Raw genomic sequence first — 21398 nt, 5'->3', positions numbered from 1 at the left:
TCAAAAATATCCTACTTTGAAAAATAAATCCGGAATCTAGTTGGCAAGGTAGTTTGTTTAGAAGAGTATTGTTGAAAACAGTAACAACAGTTTCACACTCGTCATTTGCTTCTAGACATGCTGCTATTTCCAAATTTAGGAGGTACATTCTAGCGTTAGATAAGTCTTCAACTGAAAGCCTGAAATAATATGTAAATAACACAAGATTAACTTGTGCACAAAAGAACAACACGACTGTTTTGTAATAATATAACATTTAAGGTTTGTTATGAATAGCATTTTTTTAAGTTTGGATGGTTATAGCTAAATACTGTATCCATGAATGATTCATTTTCCGAACTAGGTAATCCGTCGATAATTGCAAAGTGTTGCAACTCAACTGATAAAGGAATTGCAATTAAATAGATTCCAACAAAGATGTTGCCGCATATATTGTTTCATGACTTTATATGTATATGAATCGACCTAAATATTACTTTCAGGATAGATAAATGTTTAACAGCTTTAACATAAGGTAGTGAATTTCTGAGGATGACTTTTAAGTAGGATAATTAAACATTTATTATAAATAATTTTGAAAAAAGTACCTGATTCTGAGTACACCAAACAGGTCAATGATATTTTCTGATCCTACAACGACACATAATGGATGTTACATGTCAAGCACATTTATTGAATAAAAATTAAACTAGTATAATTTATATACAATAGTGTATTATATATTATTCTATTAACGTTTGAGATTACGTCAATCTTTAGAACTTTTTAAACTTTGTGTATTACAAATATTGCCTAATGTTAAGTTCCTTATTGTATTGAAATAAATCAAATGGAAAAAAACAGTAGATTATAATTTTGATAATCACTTACCCCAATCATAATCAAAAAGAGAAAGTTCAAATTCCAGTTTCTCTATAGTCATCGTAAGTTTCATTTCACATTGATCTACTTTAACGCTGAATGCAAAGTTTCTCTGCAGCATATCAGATTTTAGACAACACTCTATGGTGTTGCAAGATTTTTTAAGAGAGCAAAACACGTTGTCTGACAGATCTGGTAGATCCTCAATGAGTTGGCATTCTATAAAATGAAATTCTTTTACAAATGATCAAAGTTTTGGTGTGTGCTTAAATCTTATCTTATGCTGATATTCTTGAGTTAAATAATTGTTAAAATAAATAACAAAAACAAAAAATTAAAGAAATCTTTTACATCGTTAAATGTAAAGTTTTATATATAATCTATATAATTATATGGTATTTTCTTTATCCTATTTTTTATCCTGATTCTTTCATTCAAGCTACTATTACATATGTATAATTGTTAATACCACTTTCCCATGTTCCATTGCTTATAGGAATTTTGCAAATATTTTCTTGTAGATATGTTGAAATTCCAAGTTCCTCATATAAAATTGAAAGAGGAAGAGTTCCAATAGATCCGGCTACAAGTCCTCTTTCCATTAGCCATCCGTCCATGGAAAAATCTGAAATATTATGGATATTACGTTTACAAGACATTTTTGATCTACACAAACCTGCTACAAGGAAAATCATATATCATAATACATTTGTAGAAATTAAAGATAGAGGATGATAAAAATTGCAAATTTCATCGTGCTAAAATTTTTCAGTATTAGAGTTAGGATACATATTAATACTTTGAAAGAACGGTCAAAATAACAACCAAGTATAAAACATTAGGTACCTTTAATTTTGAATCCTGTGCTCATGTCACAAATGGGTTTGCTTAGCTTTGTATTTTTAAATATTTCAATATTTTCCGAACACACGGTCTTGGTGGAGAAGCAAATTTGTATGTCTAACGTCAACAGTAAGACACCTTCATTCTTTAAATCGTCGATCACGAACCTGTAGAAATATTAAACAACATATTATTGATCTATTATATATGTATCATTACAATGTTTTATCTATAATATTTGAATGTTGAGTAGGCGCCACTCACTTTGCTATTAATTCATGTTAAAATATTATTTTTAAGAAAGTAATAAAAATCAAATCATCGTATTCTTTGTATTATTATGATACTTTGTGAGTTCTTTTTCCATGTTTACCTTAGTTTAAATACACCCTGAAGACTGACGGTTTTTTCGATTCCAAACTCAAAGTCATTTAAATCAATTGTGTATTTCATGTTTTCAATGCCGATATCAAGCCGATTCAAGCATGTAAATAAATACAAATGCGAGTGTATATTTCGACCAAGTAGCTCAACTTTTGTACAACAGTCTACACCAGTGCACAACGACGGGATACTGCATACTGTTGATCCTGGAAGCTCATGTAATTCCGTTTCAAAAGGACATTCTGAAAAGAAACATAATTTACGAATTAAGGTGTCATTTAATATAAATCTTGCCATGAAGTCATTTTCGTAACACTTGATTACAAAAGATGTGATTGCAAAAAATATTTACATGAAATATACATAAATTTAGTAAGGACGTTTAAATAAAAGACAAAAAACAACAGAAAAAAAGATATAATTACCTGTACCCCAGCCTATATCTGAAATGTTTAATTCGTTTCCACTGATCAAACATTCATCTCCTATATAAGGAGATAAATTAAGGTCGTTGTAAAGTATTGTGGTTTCAGATTGTGTAAGACTATGTCCTGATGATATTCCATGCTTTTCAAGCCAATCATCTATGTCAAAATCTGTAAATGAAAAATGACAAAGGTACGTTGTGCATTTTCTCATGAACACCTTTCAAGGAGAGCAATAAATCATATGTAATAAGCTTAAAAAACTTACTCGGATCAACGAACTCAGAATTCCAGTCACATTCAAGTTTTGGGAGAACTGCGTCGCTTAGAACTTGTACATCAGTTTGACAGTTTGAATCTGATTCAAGGCACACACTAACATTCATGTTAAGAATATATTTTCCTTCTCCACCCAAGTTATATACTGATAGACTGTAAGAAACAATGTAAGTTTTTAGAATAAGGTTAAGGCTTACGAATTACTGGTACATACTATGTACTGAGTTGAAACTGATTGGTACATTTTTCTGGCGCATTCAAATGCTCTTTTTAGTAATTAATGCAGAGACAAAAGGAATTAAAATACTTCAAATAATTTGAATTAGATATATTATAAATTCTATAAAATGTATATATAAATACCAGTAAAAGTGGTGGCATTACCTCATTCGAACAACACCAAAAAGCCATATGTTTTCAATATCTCCCCATGTGTAATTGAACAGGTGTTTTCTATATTGATATCTTTCTATAGAAAGAGTAATTTCATGTGCACAAGTATCGATGTTTGCTTGTAATTTCAATGATCTGTTAAATTGGTCTACCCAAATACAACATTCAACATCAGTGCAGCTCTGTCCAATTAAACAGTGTATATTTTCTGGAAGCTGTAGAAGACCATTTCCTATTTCCTTCGAACAACCTGGAATTATCCAAAATAATCCAAAAAACTTCATCCTCGAGAACACCAAAAAAAGCCAAAAATTGAACATATTGCAAGTTTTACTGAGCCTGTTTATAAACAATACTGGTAAATTCTAACTACAGCCCATCCCCTCCCCGGCTTAAGCAGAAATCAACATTTAAAATGGAATAACTGAACATCAGCAGATCGAATTATACAAAGGCTACCATGGAACCTTCAATGAGACACGTTATTGCTATTCCATGAAAAATGACGAATGGCTTCCCCGTGCAAACATGCGTATGCCCTTATTAGAAAACAATGAGCGAAACTAATTTCAAAATAAGATCGGAAGATATAAAGCCTTATAATACAGATCAGCTTTGCAAAAAGCTGGCAACACATATCCTACGGATGATAACAAAGTATTCAAGTAACAAAAACTGGCACAACCCAACTAGAAAAAAGACAAATAGAATAAATAAAAAAATTAACAAACATAACAATAATGTTAAGCCGAACGTTCGCCGAGGGTAGTAAATATAACATCTCAGATTGATTTTACTGGGTGACACTTTGGCCGATGTGACCATAAAATTGAGAGTGAAAAACGGAATCCCTAAAGAACGCATAAAACGGCGAAATTGAAATGTCGCTCGGATTGCTTAAGCTTGTTCATGGACAGTATTGGTAAATACAAGCTACTGTATTTGCCAAATAACACTGGCTTAAGCAGAATTCATTATTTTACATGAAGTTGAAAGTATTTTTAAATCTTAACTTGTTATAAAAGACAAAATAATTAAGAGCAAACTGTGAAACATTTATTGAATATGTATTTTTTAAGGTATAATAATAACAGTTAAAGCATAGACATATTACCAGACACCCATGATTCATTTCCTTCGCTGTCGGTGCAGGTGTCTTCAAGCAGAAACGGAGAAACGTTAAGTAAGTTTAACAGTTTAGCAGTATAGTATTCTGTCCACGGCATGCCTTGAATCAATCCTTCCTGTGACATCCATTGTTGCAAAGAGAAATCTGAAAGTACGTATGTTATTTGTATTTATCTCTTGAGAATGGGCGATCCCTTTGAAGCAATGAAATAACAAAATTATTTACAAAATTCGGATCAGTTTGATTGAGTCTTTTCATGAGAGAAACTGGTAAAAATGCAATACACCCCTCAAGCCCCCTAGCACGGGCTTTAGAGTAAACAGTTGTCAACCCTAAATAAGCTTGAATCAAATGTTCAAAGGAACCAGAAAAAATAATAGTGAAGTGAAGTAAGGTAACAGCTACACGGCACAAGACAAGTCCGTTCTTGTTTCTGCGTATTAACGAGGTATTATCATAGTAAACAATATATTAAATATTTCCTCTCAATATAGGAAAATACAATACTGAAAGAGTATGTTCATTTAGTAATTTTAATGATAGGACTTAATCATTGGAAATTTCATATAATTTCTCTTAATAAAAGACAAGTTCTTATGCTTTTCAAATGATAGTATTTTTCGGACTATGCATATATGTTAGGAATTGTCCGATGATAATTATAATTTTATAATTTCTTTTTTTTCTATGTTAACAATAAAAATGAATACCATTTAAAGCAAAGCCTTTATCCCATTTACATATTTGTTTTGGAAAAATAAGTCCATCAAGTAAAGTTGTCTGCAAATCGCATGGTGATGAAGATTCAAAACACAGGCTAATCGTTGCACTTGTCATTAGTTGATCACCATTATCAAGATAAGAAAATGAAAAACTGTAAAAATAAGGACATTTATACATCACAATAGATAGATTCGTTTAACCTTTTTAGTTTTTTATACAATTGCTAAAACCTAAATATTGCTGCACTTATTCGTCCGTTCTCTCCTTTCCTAGGAGATACTTACTTTGAGAACATAAAATTGACAAAATTTACGCAAGCAAGATAAATAGCTGACAGAGGAAATGTACACTGAATATTTTGTGCAGTGTCGAGAGATGGACAAAATCTGTAGATTGAAAAATATATAATTAGCTTGCTATGAGCATAATTGTACGTCGTTATTACAGAAGACAAAATGATATTTAAAACAGCCAAACAAAATTACTTGTATGGAGTATATACCGGTTTCACTAAAGTACAGGCTATTCTTTTCAATATGTTGGTTTGCTAACGGAATAGTATTGCATAAAACAAAGTATATGTTTTTGTCTTTGTGATCCACGCACTGTTACAACAAATGTTAAATACGGTAGGCTCCTTCGTCCATTAACGTCTGACAGTTCCATTGCTCTACGTTATCTTTTGTAGACACTCTGGAGCTGATGCTAACTTGGCAATTTCCTGTACCTCTAATGTGCACATGAGAAAATTACCCTGCCCCTATTCCACCCTTAATGCATTAACCAATATAAACGATTTAATGATTCATATACACCACTATTAATGTAACATATAATGTAGAGATAGAGTTACATTAAAATACACAATATCTAACTGTTATCTAGTACGTGTTTCTGTGCCGATTTATTTCATCGTTACTGTCCCAGCGACAGGGTAAACTTTACGACTAGAAGAAATGATTCCTTAATGTAAACTTACTCAAAACGAACAATGCCACCGAAGTTTATCCTCTTTGTTTCACCTGCAATAATAATGTTAACTCTTGAACAATTGTATTAAAATATATTTTTATTCATCATTTTTATGTAAGACTTTCTATAGCCATGATCCCAAAAATGCTTTGAAAAGTGTTAATCTAACACATAACTTGTTAGTAATAACTAAGCGTAATTATGGAAGATTATTAACAAAATTTCTTTAAGTAAACGTAAAGAGTTTCAGAACAGAAACTACCCCAGGAAAAATCAAGGAAGTTTCTTTTCATGACAAGTTGTTCTACACCGACTTCAACCGTTGACCCACAAATATCGATGTCGTATTGGACTTTTATATTTCTGTTTATTGCAGTGACATATACACAGCATTCTAGCTGTAGGCATCTGTTGTCTAAAGAGCACACCATGTTTGTTGGTAATGTGTTCATTAATGTGTATGGACAGCCTGGAAACAAATCATAATTATATAAATGCTCTAAAAGGTAGGACTTGAATTATATACCAATATGTTGATGCATCAAATTATATACGATATATTTTTAAAATTAACCATTATCTTTTATTGATAATATAATTATGCTGTTAATGAACATCGAAATTATCATTCCAAAAGCATTCACTTACTATTTGTCCAGCCAGAGTTTAATTCGTTCCGATTCATTTGACATGGCGGATCATTTATGTACATGGAAATACCCAATTCCTCAAGCAATAAATCAGAAAATAAATTTTCCAGTGGCAAATCTGTATGAAGTTCATTATTCAGCTTCCACTCCAAAAGAGAAAAATCTGTAAAACAAATAATAAGTTTAATGTAATTTGGACATCCATAAATGACCAACACAATGATACAACATAATCGGTCCTCCGAAGTAACATTGTATACGATAACTTGGGTTTCTGACCGGAACTAAATTGTACACACAAGATCTGATACTACAACAGATTTAGTTCATAAAAGCCTGCAAATGACTCATTGAAAATGATATAAAATAATGTTCGCAGCAAAGATAAAAACGACAATGTACCGAATATAAATTTGCCATTGTTACGTTATGTTCTCCAATAACAAAATCTGTATTTCAGCAAATGCATATAAATATTTCGATCTAGTGTACACAATTCCAACCAGTAAATAGAATCATTTAATCCACCTGCTGAATCGTAAATGTATGCTTATATTGACATTGGAAACTTTAATATAAGGTGCTTCTTAAAATATAGCTCTAAGACAAAATCAATGTACCTGTAATTGGGAAAGCTTCCGACGTTGAAAATTCACAAAATCTTTTATGAAATATTGCCTTGTCGAAGATTGTACTTTTGAAATAGCACTCCGTGTTAAATTCAAGACATGCATCTATAGCAAGTGACAGCACAAATGCATTTTGTCCATTTAGGTTTTCTAATGTAAATCTATAAAACATAAGATTATAAAAAAAGAAAAATATTAAAAACACATGTCATTAAAAATATAACCAAGATACAATTGTCACCGAGAAACATGTTTTCCATGCTTCGTGTCCTTAGTAAAGAAATAATATATCCAATTGAATCACAATTTGTAGAAACTACTTTTACTGAAATATCATTTAAAGGACGAAACAGATAAGAAAATAATAAATTACATTAAAACGTTTGATTCAATATCGACAGAATAATAAATATTATTAACACTTACGCGACTCGTAGGACACCCTTCAAAAATATCGACTGCTCTTCATTCCATTTTAAGTCATTGAAGGCAAGTTGCACTTTCATATTTTCTATCTCAATTGAGAGAACTTGCCGACAAGGGTCAATACTTAATAGAATCATGAAATTTCTTCGCAGTGGTTTTACATACAGACAGCATTTCACGTCATTGCATGTCGGAAGGTTACATGTTAGGTCTTCTGGAAGATTTACTAGGAGTTGATTTAAGGAACATACTGAAAACAAAAAAGTTCCTCAATCGAATTTATTTGTTTATATTATTATAAGTTTTATATGCTTGTAACTATTAATCACGGGGGAGGAAGAGTTACACGAAAGATGGAGTTCTTATGATAACTTGTTTGGAGTTCTTATGATAACTGTCACGGAGTTCCTGGAAAACGTTACGGATTTTTGTGGAAAACTTTTCTATATACTTGGAGAACTCGCGTAAAAAATGGTTATTTTTAACTTTAAATGGGGAGTTTGAGGTGCTAAATGAAACTTTGATAATTAAGCTTGCCCTACATATTGTATTTTGTTTCAGAAAAAATCGTTAAGTCCATATTTTGTCGCCTTTTTAAAAAAATCTGGTAGTTTTGAGAAAAATTACCAAATTACTTGCTAATTCGTACATATTGACCTTTTCATTTGTGATCTTCTTCGTTGCTATACTTAATTACATGTACCTAATAATTATGGAGAGATGCAAACATAAAGCCCGGGCTAATAAATTTATACCCGACTTTTCAAATGTTACGGAGTTCTTGCGATAACTCAAAATATGTCCTGGAGTTCTTATGATAACTTTTGTTTCTGCCAGTGTGTTTTGTGCTTAATCACGGCACGTTTAAGCGTATTTTTATTAGTCAATAAGTGTGTAAATCATTATGAAGCATAGTACGCTTATCATTTGCAAAATAATTTGGTTATATAACGTTGGTTTTGATCGTGTTTTTCAGTTCAAGAGATATTTTTCTTACCTCCGTTTCTTGTGGGTTTTTTTTGTGTTTGTTTTGGTCTTTGTGTGTGTGTGTGTGTGTTTTTTTATTTTATTGGAATGACTGTAAACATACTTGATGTAGAGCATTTACTTACAGGATAAAAATACGCTTTGAATTTAATACTCAAGCATGATTTCGTCATATATGCATTATTCCTGGCAGTTTTAGAGAACATTAAGTAACTATGCTATCGGTATGCATGTAAATGGTTATCAGCAAAATAGTAGGTAGTATGCACTACCCTTATCTAAATTTAATGAGGTGGGTGTCGTCTTTATGTATTCAACGGGTATTTTAATTTCTAAAAGGTATCAGTTTTTGTCATAGAAACGTATAAAGTTCTATGACAATGATATGACGATAGAAAATAAGTCTTTAATAAGATATGTGAGTCACCGTAAGGTTTATGCCGTTTATCGACCTTGTTCCTTTCTCTATTAAATCCAATGTAGCATCACGTGACGTATAGCAATTTCCATATTTCGGAAAATTACTGCATACATTTTTCTTATCAAAGTTGGAGTCCTAGTGGAAATTTTGCAACAACTTTTGCTGTAATTGATTACAAAAATATATTGTCGAACTTCTTTCGCTCGAACACGTAGGGCACGTGCAAATCTGTCGAAGAGATCGGTAGTAATCGGTTGATTTTTTATTCATAAAAAGATCATACATTTCGGGTGCATGGGTGTGAAGGATATCCTGGTTATATACGTTACATGGTATATAATGATACAATTTACTTAGCCGCTTCTTGAGGTAAGCCCAACTACTTATTGTCTGCTTTAGAAAGGCGGTTGCTTAAAACAAGTTATCTGAGAAAAAAGTGTAAGTTTTAAATATTTTTTCCTTGGCGGTTTAAGCCATGTTACTGCTGAATACAGGTGACCGCTGATTCAGGTTTTCCTGAAGAATTTTGTTTGTTTGTTTGTTTCATTTTACGCCTTTTCCCAACAGTATTTTAGTCATATGGGCGGGTAGTTTCCATCGTTCCTGGAGAGTTACACCAGTACTAGACTACCTTCCTCCGTGCTAAACTACCAAAGCATCTCCCGGGGATCGAACCCACGCCAGAGAGGTAACTGGATTAGAAGTCATCAGTAGTACTGTCATCGACTCAAACCCCTCGACCACGGAGGCGGTCGTTCCTGAAGATATAACTTAGCACCTGTTTATCCTATGTAGACTGTACACCAAAGCAGTTTCATGTCTTCTCCAGATATATTCATTGATCGTGTTTTAATTTTGCCACATGGCCTCAATGTTGCATTTGCGGAAACTTATGACATAAAACTTTTGTTGACGAACAGTATACACAGAAACATTTAGTGCATTCGTTGGGTTTTATAATGTCAATATGATTTCGCACAAATTTAATTAGGAACTAAAACACGATCAAAACCAACGTTATATAACCAAATTTTTGTGCAAATGATAAGCGTACTATGCTTCATAATGATTTACACACTTATTGACTAATAAAATACGTAACAACATCGATGTTACGTAAAAGAAAAAATGGCCACTTATAATCAATTATCACCAATATTTTATAATTATAAACTCACATGTCTTGTTATCCTTGACAGAATCCGAGAGTTCACACTCAGTGCTCTGAAGAAACCTAGGTAGGCCAAGATCAGCCATCAAAAATGACAAATCCAATTCTGACAATTCATCTTGCAGCTCATAGCCTTTTTCATGCATCCATTCGGTTATAGAAAAATCTTTAAAAAAGGAATAAATTAACAAAACTGTTAGAAAAAGGTTATAAAAGAATGAATAAACAGCCTGACCATTTTACGTAATACAAGGAGTTATAACTTAAAGAAACTTTGCGGATCTATTACAGATATTTTTTCAGACAAATTAAGACAGTAACAAAAAATTATGTGAAAAGACCATATTTTGTGTTTTAAGTCAGAAATATTGTGTATTGAATAATATCATTATATTCAAAAATACGTTTGATTAATTTTACGGATATTACCTTTAAAAATTTAAAGCAAAATCTAGATAAGATAATGAAATGAACACATATTTTTTTGCCTAATATGCATGCATTTTTACTGTCACTTATATAAACATAGCAATTTATCATCTGCATAACGTTTACAGTAACCGGCTGTTATACTTTATAAAGTACTTACTGTTAATATTAAAACCTTCTTGAAATGAACATTGTGGCTTTGGAAGTACAGCATCAGACAATATGGATTGCTTCACGGTGCATTCTGACCCACTTTCAAGGCAAATACTGACTTCAAGATCAACAACATAGCTTTCTTTTTCTTTAAGGTCGAATATTCGGAAACTAAAATAATGAAATAACAAGTAAAAATGTTTAAAGGTAACGCATATTTTGATTATAATTTGACAATCTACGTCAATAGAATACAATATTTGTCTAGAACATGCCTATTTATGTATATATTATTTTTAAAGAAAAAAAGATCATAAGGTATGTTCAATTCAAACATAAAACTTACTCGATACGGAATATAGCATTTAACCAAAAGTGTTCCTTTGTTCCAAAGTCATAATCAACAAGGCTCATTTCAAATGTAAACTTTTCTATTCCAACGGTAAGCTTTTCATCACAAGCATTTATCTGGAAGAATGCGTGTATACTTCGGGGAAGAGCAGTAGTGTTGATGCAACATTCTAATGACATGCATGTAGAGCTCATATGACAGGACACAGGGCCAAGGTCACTTCCATCCAGCAAATACCCGCTACATTCTGTGAACATGTACAACGGAAACTTATAAGTCATCTAACAATTTATTTATTTATTTATTATTCATATTCAACAATAAGGTGGAAGAACTAAATATTTCTATATTTTGCATACGGCTGTTAAGAATATTAAAAAGATGTCTACGGTTTCAATTCCGTCCTTCTAAAATGTATTAAATTGTTCGTTAACATATTTTCATTTGATAAAAAATACAAAAAAACGAATGCAATAATTTATTTTAGCCAATTTACTTCTGTATGAAAAGGGCAAACATTTGCATTTTATTATTTCAAATGAATTTATTAATTTCACCGTTCTCGATTCCACCTTCTATACTGAAAGGATATTGATTGACTATGCACTGGCTTTGCGAGAGAAAATCGGCAACACCCATTTCGTTGAAAAGTATGTCAACTGCATAAGCTGGAAGATTTCGAGTGTCATCAACATTGAAATTTTCCATCCAATTAGAAATTGAAAACACTGAAATGAACAGATAATTTCAATTACTGGTATATTTAAATTATACATAAATTCCAGTAAAATAAAGCTCTTAGACTAGTTAAACTAAGTATTGCGTTGAATTGTATGGCAAATTTAATTTTAGTGAAAGTATAACGTAACTTAACATGATGAAAACATGCGTTTTTATTCTTTTCATAACGAATTTCTTTACTCCTCCACAGTTATGCATGGTTTAGCACTTCAGTGGTTTCTTTTATATTTGAAATAATAACATTGAAACTGATCAGTGATGCCCTGAAACAGTATAGCCAATTACCATCTTCTGTAGCAGTGTTCAATCCCCCAGTCACATTGGATTTTACGAATCTTGGTTTTATTGAACACCGTATAGTCAGTGCAAGAAGATTTCGTGGGAAAAAAATAGGTGATGGGTCAATTTCAAAAGGGTTTAATTTTGGGTTCTTCGAAAAAATCAAAAACTTGATTTTTAAAAAAAATATTGTCATTAAACCAAAAAATAAAAAGGGTTTTAAGGGTTGAACAACTACAAGGCACGCTTATTCAAAAAAAATAGAATTTTATATCAAAAAAACTTTTATCTGAATATCTTGAAATATTTTTATCTTCCGATAAAACAAAAAATCTTTGAAAGAACACGAACAATTCGAGCTAAAATTTAATCAGCCCCCTTTTCGAAAACTTTTTAAACAAGGTCTGTATTTTACTTTGAGATTTTCCAGTAAAGTATACCTCAGATTGCTTTTCCAAAAAAGCCAAAACCATCAAATAACCCAAACCCCTTTATAAAAAGCTTTTTTCCTTTCGCATTCTTTTCTTTTTAAAACTGTTAAAACTCTTGAGCATGGACCCTAAAATCTTGACCTAAAAACAAAATTTGGTGTAGCCTATCGGGATCCTAGAACCAGAAAATGATAGCTGCAAAACAGCGCCCTTTTACCTTTTTCCGTCGGTAATTCGGGCCCAAACGGGGGAAAAGGGGAACTCTAAGTAAAGGAAAAATAAAATAATGTTTTTCACAGAAAATGCGTTAAATTTTTAAAAAGAAAAAAAATCACTAAAAAAATTAAATAAAATAAATATAAAAAAAAGGGAAATAAAACCTTTAACCAACTTTTTGCGCTAAACGTATTTTGTTCAAGTGACAGTCTTTTTCTTTCAAGAAAGAAACAAGCCCTTTAATTCCTCTAAAAGACGATTTCTTTATGTTTTCCTTTTTAAGTGTATCACCTGTATAATTTCCATTTTAACATCCACGTAAAGGGGAAAATTTAGAATAAAGAAAACGAATAGGAAAACATGATACAGAAACAATTATTTATCTTGACCTTTCAAGTATTGGTTTCACGTTATATAAGGAAAAACTCTAAAATTATTGAGTGTGTTTGCAACATTTGAACATATGTTATTTTTTCCAATCAACAGACATAATAAACAAAGGATGTATTTTAAACTGTGCTAGCGTTGCTCTCGATGGTAGTCCCGAATTGGCCTTACATGACGGACATAACATCATATGCCACTGTATGTTGCGCTGTACATATATATCATTTCGATAGAGAACACTAAAATTGCATAAAAGGGTTTAAAAACTATATCACATGACATTCTTTATTAGATTTAAAAACAGGAAAAAAAAATGTTGTTTTCAAAAATTTTATGGAATATTCTCGAAAGAGATTTACGATAGAATATTTCTCTTATTAACACACATAAACAGAACAGACTATTACGTTTCAAGCGTGCGCCATTGGCATATTAATTTAATACCGGTATTTTGGAATTATTATGAGTACAAATAAAACAAGCAGAAAATGAATATAAACTATATAGTCTATATAGACAGCAGGTGCTTAGCTTTGTACACTTTAAATTAACTATCAGTTTATATCATATATGTATAGTACCGTATAAAGTGGAATTACTTCTTTAACTAATGAACAAATAATGTCCTTCTCAGATGCACTTAAATGTCAAAATGTCTCTACCTTGAATGTTAAAGCCGCTTGTACTGTTGCAAATTTGCTTTGGTAACCGTTGGTTTGTTAATAAACTGTATTCTTTCGAGCAAACGTCGTTATATTCCCAACATTCTTCGAAGTTCACGGACACTAAATATTCATTTTTCTGAACAATGTCATGGATTGTGAACCTAGAGAAAAATTAAAGCTCGCTGGCGTAAGAAATTAATCCATTATTTATACTTTTATTTCGAGATGGTAAAACGTAAACGCTGCTGTATTGTGTATCGTATGTATCGATAGGGCTTGGATCGTACAGAGTTAATACAGAAGCCATTTCCATTTATTATTAAATGTCTAAATTGCATTATAAACACGTTTCATTTCTTTAAATATAAAAAATAGAATTTAAAATTATATAGAACATAACTCACTTTTTTAAAAGTATTCTGCTTTTTTAAAACGTCAAATTTTTAAAATTGCATCATGCAAAAAGCATACACGTTTCTGATGATAGAATACATGTATCAATTGATAGATAATTATCATAAATTACTTACGTAAGTCGTAAAACTCCCGAAATCCAAACGTTTTCTTGCCTTCCAAAATTGTAGTCAATCAAACTGACAGAGTATCTTAGCCGTTCGACGCTTATGTCCATCGTCAATGCACATGGATCCACATTTACATCGATTCCAACATTTTTGTTGATAAACGGTACTGGTATGCAACAAGAAAACTCTGTACATTTCGCTGATAACGAACAGGACATGTCGAACAGCTGCTGCTCAGGTAAAGACAAACTCAGTGCACACTCATCTAAAATATAACAATTCCTAATCGATGTTAAAAATCAAACTTATTAATTAACATCAGCATCAAATGTATTTTTACATTTGCCAATTGAGAATCGGTTACTTCAATTCTAATTGCAGTTGGGGTTATTATCAAGTCTAAAAGTGTTATAAATAAATAAAATAAATAAAACGCACAGAATGCTATTAATTATGTATGTAAGATATGAACCTTCTCAAAAGTATATATGTCGTATTTCTTTTTGTAATTAATGATATTCATGATAAATATGTCCGATGAAAACTTTAGGGTAGCACCATTTAAGCTACAAACGCTTACATAAAAAATTCTGGATAAGCTAGCAATTTCAGCACAAATTCTTGATACAGTATTCTCTGAATAAACGAATAAACATACATTAATTAAATAAATTTGTGCCATAAGTTATAAACGTATGCTTATACATTAATTGTTAAATGGTTCTTTACATTATTTCTGAAGAAGATATTTTGAATTATCTTTTTACCTTTATTCCGCCGACCTGACCAATTGTACATTCGTCGTTATTAAGATACTCTGTGATACCGAGGTCACTCATTAGCATAAGCTGAATGTTCTTTGAGAAACTTGTGTTATATCTATCCATCCATTTATCAGCGAAAATTCTGAAAATAATTTCCGATCATTATACAATGAACATCACACCTTGGTGACCGATAATTACCTTTATCGTAATTGCCATTTAAGGCATTTCCAAGAAGAGACAACATGGGTTTTAGTAATGTTATAATAATAGATTTAAACATATTAGATGCTTACAAAAATAATTACCAGTAAATAGTAGTTCTAAATATGTAGTTATATATCATAAAGGCAACACATTGGAATTTTGACTATCATCACAACTACTTTATCACTATAACAGTACTAATAGAGAAGAATCATTAAAAGCAAAATAATTGTTTTAGCTGTATTGCCAATAAGATGGCTCTTTAACGGAAACTCTAGCAGGAAACTAAGTAAACAATAAAATGTGTCTGGGCTGCATTTCATAGAAAGTCCTAAGTCTGACATCAGTCTTAAGACCAAAACTGAGACAATTTTGCGTTTCAAAGAAAATGTTATTACACCTTTAGATTCTGAATAGCAATGTTGATAGACATTTACACATTGCAAATAAAAGGATCAGTCATTGTATTTCTTAACTTTTCGCATGAATTGATTTATAGCTGCGGTATTTGACAGAAGATTAAAATGTTTATTGAAACGGTCTTAAGTTAGTCCTAAGTTGGTTTTATGTCACACTTAGGACGTTCTATGAAACGCAGTTCCTAAAGGGCGTTTAACTAAAGCATACAAACTTAAAACGAGAACGCCATTTGTAAAGTCAAGTGATTTTGATATAGACGAATAACAAACAGACAATATCATATCTGCTGTCATAAGTATGAACTCATATTGTAAGTCGATATTCAAAAATATTCTATAAGGAAATTACCATAATCGGTATGAAAATTTAAAAATACCTTTTATTTTGTAGTCTTGTTTCAGTTTTGTGAAACATGTTGGTTTTGTTATCAAAGCATTGTCTAAAACCTGCAGGTCAACTGGGCATGTGACGCCGTCAAGGCATATTTTTATTCCAAGATTGACTTTGTAAACATTATCGACTGCGAAATCTTCTATTCGGTAACTGAAAAGTCAAATCAGCACAAAATAATTTAATGTGAATTCAATGATATTGAACGACGTCATATTCAAATCAATATGATAGAAAAATAATGAAAGCGATTCAACTCTAGGATTTGATCTTAGGTGTATAAACCACATGGCCTTTCATTTTTTGATCTGCAAAATACAATTAACGGTCCAGATAGCATTAATTTTCTTCGATGACTTTAAAATAAACTTGTTCGAGTTAATAAAAATAACATTATTAATATACATGTATTTTAATAGAAAACTTAGTTTTTTATCCTTACGTGAAACTGCATATTTGATCATTCATAAATTTACTTTACCAAAGAACTAATGAATCCCCCCCCCCTATAAATGAGCGAGCTCTTCAATTCATTCCATGTAGAATATACTACCTTACCCTTAATTCTGCCCTCACGAAGATCACAAAAGTCACGTGGTATGAGCAACACGTAAACTAGGATGTTGGATATATATTATATTTGTTTGTTTAATTCATTTTACGCCTTTTCCCAACAGTAATTTCAGTCATATAGGCGGTAACATATTATAGGCAACATGCATTTGTACACTTCAATATCGAGACTTAAGAAAAAAAATTTAATATTGATCTATGTCAACCTGATGATAAATAAAATGGGCAAATTACGGGTTGATTTAAATCTAATAGATGTAAATTGTATTGATTTTATAAATAAAAACGAGTATAAACTTTTACCTAATTGTTACAACTCCATGTAACGAAAATGTTTGCTCGGTGGAAAGATCAACATCAAACAGGCTATTTTCAAAAGTTAGTTTTTCGATGTTTTTTTTATATTTGTAGTTACATGGATCAAATTTAAATTGAAATTTAAAACGGCGATTGATGTTGGTGGATCTATACAACATTCTAGAATTTAAACACTCATCTGACAATCGGCAGGCAGCCATAGGCCAACAGCGAAGCAAATGTATCAACATGTTGAGCCAACCTGTAAGAAAAAGTTGTGTTGTGTAATGTAAATATGTAAAATACATCATTAAAAAAACTCAAAACAATCTTAAAAGGCTGAAAGGGGTGTAAAGCTGTAACTGATGAAATATACGTTTAATCAAATATAAAACTGTTCAAATGGCCATACTAAATAACAAAAGTCTCAATTATTTGATAAAATAAAATTAATGCGAGTTATTATTTACGCTTTCTTTGGATAAAATGGGCTACATTTTCTTGTTCATATAGAGACGATAAATTATCATTTAAATTAAGTAGAGGAAAATTATTATCATTTCATAAATACTAATTTACTGATTTACCTGCATTGACTTGGTCGTTCAAATAAATATTATCCTGTAAACTGCATGATGGTTTTCAGGAGAAATCTGTCTATAGCGAGCTTTTTCCATTAGATATTGGGTTCCGTCTTGAAATAATTGACTTGGGTCTAAACCTCTGTTTTCTGCCCCCCCCCCATTCCCAAAAGAAAGACCCTGAAAAACTCTGAAAAGTAGTACAAAGAAATTATGTTTGCCTAACATCATTTTAACTTTAAATAATTTCAGTTAAAACATAATCCCTGAATAATGAATAATGGATTGGTATTCGTACAAACTTAATGTAACGAGCGCTAGTTCCAATAACTTATTATAAAATTAAAGCAATACTTGTTGCTACAACAAATTGTATTATTTTATAACACCTAATTGGCTCAAGAAACGTAAAAAGCTGTTTGTATTTTGGTCGGATAATATCAAAGAGAGGACCAAAATTTGGTAAACTAGAACTTCTTCAAAAGTTGACAAATACTATCACAATATCTGTATGTAAGGATATTGTTACAATACTGCAATTAAAAACAATTTTTGGTTTTTTGAAAGAAAAAAATTTAAAAAATAAAACTTTAAATGGCAGGGAAAACAAAAATTTTAATTTTTGCCTTTAAGGGGGACCTAAACTTTAAAACCTTTACAATGGGAAATTTTTGTACTTTTCCTTTTTGAAGGGGAAAATTTTTAAAAACACCAGGTTAGAAAAACTGTATCACAGGGAAAAGGAAAAAAGGAATTTTTTGCAACACAAATTTTAACCTTTTAACCTTTTTAAAGGGGGGACCATAAATAGCCTCACAGCGGCCTTTTAGAATTCGCAAAATTTTCCCGTTTTTGTTTAAATTGAGCCCTTTTTTAAGAGACACAACTTAAAAGTTTGGGGTATTCGATTTAAAAGGGCCCCTGAAAAGGGTTTAAAATTTTAAACCTTTAAAGGCGTTGACAATAACCGAGCAAGGACACAAGGGTTTTGCCCCCATTGCCCCTTTTTGAAAATTTTTCAATTGTTTTAAAAAAGTTTAGGGGGACAGGAAACGGGGTTTCAAAATCGCCCCAATATTTTAAACCCCCTTTCCCCTTTTAAAACCCTGTTTTCACGGGGTTTTTTCCCTTTTTTGAACCTCAAAAAATGAAAAAATTTCCATTTTGGGCCCCCAAAAACTGGTTTTTGTTTGAAAATGTTGTTAAAAAGGGGCCAAATTTTTTTTGCCGCCCCAAGGTTGCCAGAAGGAGGGTTTTTCCCCCTTTTGTTTGGGGGAATTAAGGGGGGGGGGTATTTCCCCCTTCGCCCAAAAAAATTTTTTAAATGTGACAGGCTAAAAATGCCTCAGGGCAATCTTAGGGTAACTATAACCCAAGGATAAACCTTTTACTCTTAAACTCAAATTATTTAGGAAAATTTCAGCACTTTGAAAAACAGTTTGAAAGGGGGGAAAAAAAATGCAAAATAATATATTTGGCAATTTGAGACGTCCCCCGTTGCCATAATAACAAGGAATTTGACAATTGACATGCTGTTACAGAGACTAAGATCTAGTCAAAAATTTGTGCCAAGTTTCATTAGTATTGAAATCATTTTTCATAGTTTCCATAGCAGTTTAAAACTTGTTGCAAAGGTGACTTTTCAATGAAAATGGGCCATTCTTCGCAATATGCTCAGGGATAAAAGGTTAATTAAAAAAATAAAAGATGTAAAAAAAAACAAAAATTTTCCACCAAAACTATGTTAGGGTCACGTTAACAGGAAAAACTATTTTGGATAATTCCCAAGAGATTTCATCATTTTTGTTAACCTTTTTCCTCATATAGACGTGTTTTGACCGGCTTTTGGCCCCCACCTTTTGAGGCCTCAAACAGTGAAAAAAATGCCGAAATTTAGGCACCAAACACTGTTTTTTCGTTTGAAGAAATGTTGTTTTAAAAGTGACCCACTTTTTGTGGCGCGCCGCTATCAATGAAAATTTTACATCAGGGGGTTTGCCATGAAGGGGGTGTGTCCTCCTTCGGTTTGGCGGGGGGGTTTTGGAAGGGGGCGTAGTCCCCCCTCATCAAACCAAGAAAAGTGGACAATGAAAAGGCAAATCCACGTTCAGGTCAAATCTTTGGTAACTAGTAAACACGACGCTGAAAAACCTTACTCTTATCTCAATTCATAGTTAGAATTCAGCACTTTAAAACAAGTTTTTTATGGACAAAAAAACAGTGCAAAAAAGTAATTCTTGCCAATTTTGAGAACATCCCCCGTTGCCAATGATAACCGGAAAATTACAAATTGAGCATGCCGTTACAAGGAACTATGGTCTATAAATTATTTGAAACATTTTTTCATTTTTTTCATAGCAGTTTAAAATTTTACAGGAGCTTTTTAATGAAAAAAGCCATTTTTGCAATATGCCATGGGGAAAAGGGAAAAATTTGAAATTAATAAAAATTGACCTTTCACCTAATTTTTTTTAAGAAAACCTTTTTGGGGTTTGGGCTTACGACCGGGTAAAAAATTGTTTTATATTTGATGGTTTTGGGAAAACTTTTTTTCAGTTTAATAATGCTCCCAATTTTTTTATTTTATACACATACCCTACCTGATGGTAGTGAATTAGTCTTCCCAGGGGCAGGTTTCCTTTTTTTTCTTTTATTATCAACACATCTCATCGAAAAGGGAATCAAATTTGTCAAGGGAAGAAAATTTTAAAATTACCCCATAGGGATTTTTAGAGAAATCAAAAAGATTCTGTAAAACCAAAAACGATCTAATTTTAGAAAACTTTGATGTACAGGGATAAAAAAATAAAAAACTGACGTTAAAACAGTCAATGGAAAAAAGTATATTATATATATAAATAGCATGATATAATTTAAGAATTTAAGCCTTTTTAAAATGAAAATTTTTTGGTAAATTTTGATTTTTTTTGAATTTTAAATGAAAAATCATTTTTTAAAAAAAACAAAATTTATTTAATTTGAATAAGAAAAGAAAACGTCTTTCGTCCAGATAAAAGCAAAAAAAGTGACTCTTTGTAGCACCCCATTGATAGTCATTCGTGAAACGACCCTTAAACTTTTTAATTGAATCGAGATTTTGAATCGCATGGTTTAATTTCAACGTTTTTTTAAAGAAGCCAAGCGGGTTCTCAAATTTAAAAACAGGGGAAAAAAAAATTTTTAACAGAAATTTTGAACCCCAGTGTAATTTAGCGTTTCGTCAAAACCCCGCTTGGTAAAAGGGAAGGGCAATCTGTTTAGATTAAATAATTTTATTTCCCTTACAAACATTTTAAAAAATTTCTTTCCCATTAATCAATTTTAGCACAAACCCTAAAAGAATAGTCCAAATTTTATATTATTTTTACTAATTTTGAAAATTGTATGGGTACAGATCGGTTTTAAAATTTTTCGTACCGCTGGTTTAAAACTGCAAAATATAGTATCCATTTACCCAGGGATTGCGCAAGTTGTAAGTGTCAAATAAACTGATCAGAAATAAGCCCTCTATGTTTCCATGCCTAACCATTACGTTTCCCGTTTACAAGCGAAAAAAACCCGTACATTTAATAAATGTTTTTTGAAACACCTTTTTTAAATAATTTTTATAAAACAAAATGGTACTTTTGCTAATTTTATACTCTTCTAGAGTTTTTGTGTTAAATCACCCTTTCTACCCTTTTTTAAGCAATTTTT

General features: G+C 31.4%; 1 protein-coding gene across 1 annotated transcript in view; it reads right to left on the bottom strand.

Annotated features, from left to right (window-relative positions):
* LOC132722835 (uncharacterized) overlaps positions 1–14726 on the bottom strand; it is an 84264-nt gene extending 69538 nt beyond the window's left edge. The window contains exons 1-24 of the mRNA XM_060707418.1: positions 14477–14726; positions 13944–14107; positions 13070–13185; positions 12254–12398; positions 11785–11955; positions 11222–11474; positions 10883–11046; positions 10301–10459; positions 7715–7964; positions 7280–7449; positions 6658–6822; positions 6272–6478; positions 6017–6059; positions 5025–5188; positions 4300–4458; positions 3177–3435; positions 2782–2945; positions 2514–2684; positions 2078–2330; positions 1708–1871; positions 1331–1486; positions 871–1080; positions 588–630; positions 16–179 (exon numbers count right to left, since the gene is read on the bottom strand). Of these exons, the coding sequence (XP_060563401.1) occupies positions 16–179; positions 588–630; positions 871–1080; positions 1331–1486; positions 1708–1871; positions 2078–2330; positions 2514–2684; positions 2782–2945; positions 3177–3435; positions 4300–4458; positions 5025–5188; positions 6017–6059; positions 6272–6478; positions 6658–6822; positions 7280–7449; positions 7715–7964; positions 10301–10459; positions 10883–11046; positions 11222–11474; positions 11785–11955; positions 12254–12398; positions 13070–13185; positions 13944–14107; positions 14477–14688 (4126 nt within the window). The 5' untranslated portion in view covers positions 14689–14726. The remainder of the gene's footprint in view (positions 1–15; positions 180–587; positions 631–870; positions 1081–1330; positions 1487–1707; positions 1872–2077; positions 2331–2513; positions 2685–2781; positions 2946–3176; positions 3436–4299; positions 4459–5024; positions 5189–6016; positions 6060–6271; positions 6479–6657; positions 6823–7279; positions 7450–7714; positions 7965–10300; positions 10460–10882; positions 11047–11221; positions 11475–11784; positions 11956–12253; positions 12399–13069; positions 13186–13943; positions 14108–14476) is intronic.
* Between the last annotated feature and the right edge of the window lie 6672 nt (positions 14727–21398).

This window comes from Ruditapes philippinarum, unplaced genomic scaffold (assembly GCF_026571515.1).
Source record: "Ruditapes philippinarum isolate M1 unplaced genomic scaffold, ASM2657151v2 ctg716_1_1_1_1, whole genome shotgun sequence".
In the NCBI taxonomy this organism is placed as follows: Eukaryota; Metazoa; Mollusca; class Bivalvia; order Venerida; family Veneridae; genus Ruditapes; species Ruditapes philippinarum.
The sequence above is the reverse complement of the archived record's forward strand: the minus strand, read 5'-3'. Positions and strand labels throughout refer to the sequence as shown.